The 5,000-nt window shown below is 33.2% G+C and overlaps 1 protein-coding gene across 1 annotated transcript; it reads right to left on the bottom strand.

Annotated features, from left to right (window-relative positions):
• Nucleotides 1-762: 762 nt before the first annotated feature.
• LOC111807358 (uncharacterized) lies at nt 763-1,706 on the bottom strand. The gene is made up of 2 exons (XM_023693055.2): nt 1,436-1,706; nt 763-1,307 (listed from the first exon to the last, which is right to left on the bottom strand). The coding sequence occupies exons 1-2, from the start codon at nt 1,661-1,663 to the stop codon at nt 960-962; spliced, it is 576 nt and encodes a 191-aa protein (XP_023548823.2). The 5' UTR covers nt 1,664-1,706; the 3' UTR covers nt 763-959.
• Nucleotides 1,707-5,000: the final 3,294 nt, after the last annotated feature.

The raw sequence follows: 5,000 nt of genomic DNA, 5'->3' as shown, positions 1-5,000 counted from the left end.
AGAGAGAGAGAGAGATTGGTGTTATATGGGAATGTAAGCAAAAAGGCAATAACAACGGCTTACTGCATATAACTATCGGGTAAGGAGAAGTTGACAACTAGTCGTATCCTCCTATAGTACATTTTGAGGCATTTCATGTCTACTAGGCGTAGCCATGATATCGCCGAAATGTCATACTCTTAAAGAAAATAAGAAAGAAATAATACAACAAGTGGTAAAAGAAAGCAATAAAGTAGTACAAGGCAAAGGTTTCGGCGTGTCATGGGCATGCGGGCATGGGCGACATGCCTTGGACAAGCATGACTGTGACACCTTGCATGATATTTGAGGTTTTGTTGTACCTCCAGACGTCCGGCTATAACATACTAACCCGACTATAATGGGCCCAAGAGGTGTGCAAACCGTCAGTGGGTTCACGCTCGCACGTGTGGGTCGTTGTAAAGAAGTACTACACATCCAATTTATTCAGACGGAGGTCACCTCTATGATGGTTTTATTGACGACAGCATCGCAATTAAAAACTATTGCACATGCATAGGTAGTTGCATTTAATTTTGTAGATCTTAAATCAAGATGCAAGATGTTATGTCATGCATATGGCAGCGACTTTATCTTATTCATTCATAGTTTTCTTTGTCTTATAATCCATTTTTAAATACTATAGTGAAATCATCTAAATATCAAAATATTTGTTTTAATTATAAGTTTTGCCTTCAAATTTGGTCTAAAACTTTGAAAATATAATGTAAAAGAAAACAAAAATTTGATCCAAGAGAAAAAGTGCTACAACATTCTTATACTTAATTAGCCAACTTACAACATTCTACAACAACTCTACCATAACTTTTTACATTCATCATCAAATACAACCCAAACCCACCTAATTCAACTCAATTCAAAAAGACCCTTTTCAAACCCGAACATGTCGAGTCAAGTCGAGTTGAGTCGTGTGATATGGTCTAGTTCAAGAGGGACAAGGTGTTGGGAGGAGGAGAGTTGGGTGAAGAAGGGATAGGAAAAAGGGCATGAAAATGCTTGCAATTAGGACAAGAAGGGGATGATTTTGAGAGAATAACAAGAAGGTGGCAATTGAGACAAGGCAAAGCCACCATATTGCTGCTTTGTGAAGAAGAACTTCCATACCCATGTCTGAAATTCATCAAACTATTAGCTTTGGATGATGAAGAATCAATGTTGTTGAGCTCCAACTCCAAGTCTAGCTTCTTAGCATCATTATGGTGATCCTCTTCTGGCCAATTCCAACTCTTCCTCAACGTCTTTCTGTTTAGATAGTACATTTTCCCAGACTGCATATCACCAATATGAACATAACTCAACAGTTAAAAAATAAATTTCGTTACCCCGTATAACGTTTTTAAAGATTCAAATTACGGGTCCGAATTGCAAGTAAAAGAAGAGAGGAAACGAGATAGACCTGAAGATCGAGACATTGCTCCCAATCAAGAGGGAGAGGGTCTTTGAGTTGAAGATCAACACTTGTTTGAGAGTTGATATGATGAGGATAAGAGTGATGATGATGGAGAAGAAGCTTCCTCTTCCTAGAACATGAGGAGCTTGTTTGTTGTAATTTGTTGGATGAAGAATTGATGTCATCGGTTTTGATGAACTGGGTTGGAGCCAAAGACAAGTGAGGAGCTTCCATGAACAATAATTGTTCATGTAAAACCCTGTTGGTGTAAGTGATGTTTTTGTGATATATATATATATACACACACATACACATAGACATGCATAAGGAGAGAGAGAGAGTTTTTGGTTATTAAATTTGGAAGGCAGAGGCATTTAAGTTGACAAGTGGATATCACTTAAATGTTTCAAAAATCCTACTCTCTTCTCTCATCTTTCTTTGCATTTATGCCTCAAATCTACACACCTCTCTCACTTTAAATTATATATATATATATTCTCGTGAATTTGTATATAGAGATATCTATTTAATCCACGAGAATTATATTCAAATAAAGTAGGGAAGGATGAGGAGGGAGTGGAGAGAGATTTCTCCCCGTTAACTAAACGAGATCGAGAACAGTTATTATAGTCATCACTCCTATTCCTACCCTCCCTAAATCCTCACCCCACCTGCTCCCCTCGTTCATATTATATATATATATGTGATATGTTAGGATGTTTTATATTTTTTAATAAAAATTATATTAAAAAATGAAAAGTATTCTGAATAATTTTAAATATATACAATTGGAAAAAATTTGTAGGATGAAATAAGGACGTGGGAGGATTTTTCTATCTCCGCCCAATTCTATGGACATCTTTTTTAGTATAAGAAGATACATATTGCCCGACGTGGGGATTGAGTATTATGCTAAACAAATTTTCTTTAATCATATGTCAATATGAATCTAGAATAACAAATGAAATTTTAACTATACAATTCTCGAAAAAAAAAACATTTGTACATAAACTTAGATCTATGCAACGTGGTTTAAATGGGCTATTAGATTAATGAGCTCGAAAATATTTTTAGTGCCATAGTAGTACGTTATTCTTTATAATTATTATTTGACATGTCAAAAGATGATGTATTATTTGATTTTATAAGCTCTAAACCGTTCGTGAATGTTTATGTCATAACAAATAATTAATAGACTTATTATGAAGAATTTTCTATACTTTGTAGACGTACGCACATGTACTATTATATATGTTAAAATATATGTTAGGAATATGAGTATGATATTATCCACTTTTAGTATAATCTCTCATTACTTATACTTTTCATTTTCCAATGGAAACAGTGTCAATCACTTATATATTTATGATCTTTCTCTTAATTAGTCAAGGTGAGATTTTAACAATCTTCCTCTTTCTTCTTTAGAGCCCTCAAACAAAATACACAATTTGTTGGACACTGAGGTGTCTCTTCATCTGGAGCCCTCGAACAACCTACCCTTAATTGAAGTTCAATTCTTTCTCTGGAATCCTTGGACAAAATATACCATTTGTTCGACATCTAAGTCGTTTTGACTACACCTTTGAGGTTTACAACTTTTTTGTTTGACACTTGAGTATTCTATTGAGATGGTTAAGAATATAAGGGCATGACTCTGATATCATGTTAAAGAACAACGAACCTACACATTGATACGATATTGTCCACCTTGAACATAAATTTTCATGATTTTACTTTTGGTTTTCTCAAAAGATTCGCACCCCAATGGAGAGAGTATCTCTTTCACTTACATATTCATGATTTTTTCTAATTAGTCGATGCGTGAGTCCAACAATCCTCAACGATCTAAGCTTCAAGTTATATCAAACTTTACTTATGTAAATCATTTTAATGTCATGATTATTATTACCATTTGAAAAGTCGAAAGAAATTTTATCTTAAACATTTTACACTCGACAACAAGAGATGCCCATTCTCTTTTATACGTTTTACACATGACAACGAAAAGAGAGTTTAACTCTTGTAGAATAATTTCAAAATTACGATATCTTATTTACTGAACTATATTTGAACATATATGTGAGTAATTTTAGAAAAGTGAATTAAGTGTAACTTGATTAGAAAATTAAATATTTATAGTTTAATTCATTTTTGTGAATGAAAGTGATTTTGAAATGCATAAACTGCTGTTTCTTACCATTTAGAAAAGTTTGTGGATAAATTTCATAATTTCATCAATTTTGTGACGAAATTACAATATTTTTATATACGTCGTTAACTGGAGATTTGAAGGTTTAACGTTTAGATCGAAATTTTTTATATACATTAGATGGGTGAGCTAAGATTAAAGTGAAAGCACTAAAAGTGAAGTAGGAGAGGGAAGTAAATGAGAGATTTAAAGTTCATTACTTACCAAATCCAACAAACAACAATAAATTGGATATATATGTGTATGTGTGTGTGTGTGGTGTGGTTGTTGTTGGGGGCATGAATCCAATTTAATGGGATTTTAAATGTTCCTTAACTGCTCCATACCGACACTCTCTCCTTTAATATCCCTTTATTTTCTTTTATTTCCTTCCCAAGTGTGAAGAGAATTGAATGAAACACCTCGTATTTTGAGGACTTACTCTTTTGCCAACCTCTTCACAACTTCAACACCTAACTTCTTCCCAATCCTTTTATTATCTTTCCACTTCAAATTCATTTCTTCCCATTTCCATCTCCTTCTTCGTCTTTCCCTTCCTCCCCGGTTCGATTCATCGTTCATATCTAGAGACCTGTTGAGAATTTGGATCATAATTTTGAAGACAAATAGTGGGAGAAATAAAGAAAGAATGGTCAATTTTATAGGATTCCCTAGTAATCAAATATACTCTTTTGTTGATCACTTATTTTGTATTTGGAGATCCTTCGCGTGGGATTTGATACTTGTAACTTGAGGTTTTTTACCCTCTTTGGTTGTTAAGAAATTTTGCATAAGAATTAAACCAATGAAGGAAAGTGAGTTTCAAACTAATTCTTGAGGTATGCTTAGAAATGAGAGCATTGATTCTCTCTGGATAGGATATTGAAGAAGAGAGGGAAAAGATGTTTGTATACCTAGAATTGTTAAGTCATCAATTGAAACAAGAGAGATGAAATTAAAGACGATGGAGTATAAATAAACATTGTCCATTGTCCTTCCAATAATAGTAAGACAATTTTTAACCAAGTTAAGTGTATACAAAAGTAATATTAAACTTGGTACAATAATACGATTTGGAAGTAATATTGAAGCAAATCATAAAGTACTGGTGCAACGACAATGGATGGTGAAAGAGTCGAATCATAGACCACTAAATGAATGATAAATATTTTAATCAATTGAGCTATAGTTAATCCTGACAAATAAACTAGATATCAATCAAATTTACAAGTATATTGAATATCAACCACTAAATTTTATCAATGTGACTCAATCCTAATTGAATAGGATCATGTTTGCAATTTCGTCACACCTAAAATCTCAAATTTTATACTTTAGAAGGACCATTTCCACAGCTAGCAATAGCTAAAGTTTAAAATAAAA

Source organism: Cucurbita pepo, chromosome 12, assembly GCF_057944985.1.
Source record: "Cucurbita pepo subsp. pepo isolate OVF chromosome 12, ASM5794498v1, whole genome shotgun sequence".
Taxonomy (NCBI): domain Eukaryota; kingdom Viridiplantae; phylum Streptophyta; class Magnoliopsida; order Cucurbitales; family Cucurbitaceae; genus Cucurbita; species Cucurbita pepo.
Note: the sequence above shows the minus strand (reverse complement) of the source record. Positions and strands in the feature narration are given on the sequence as shown.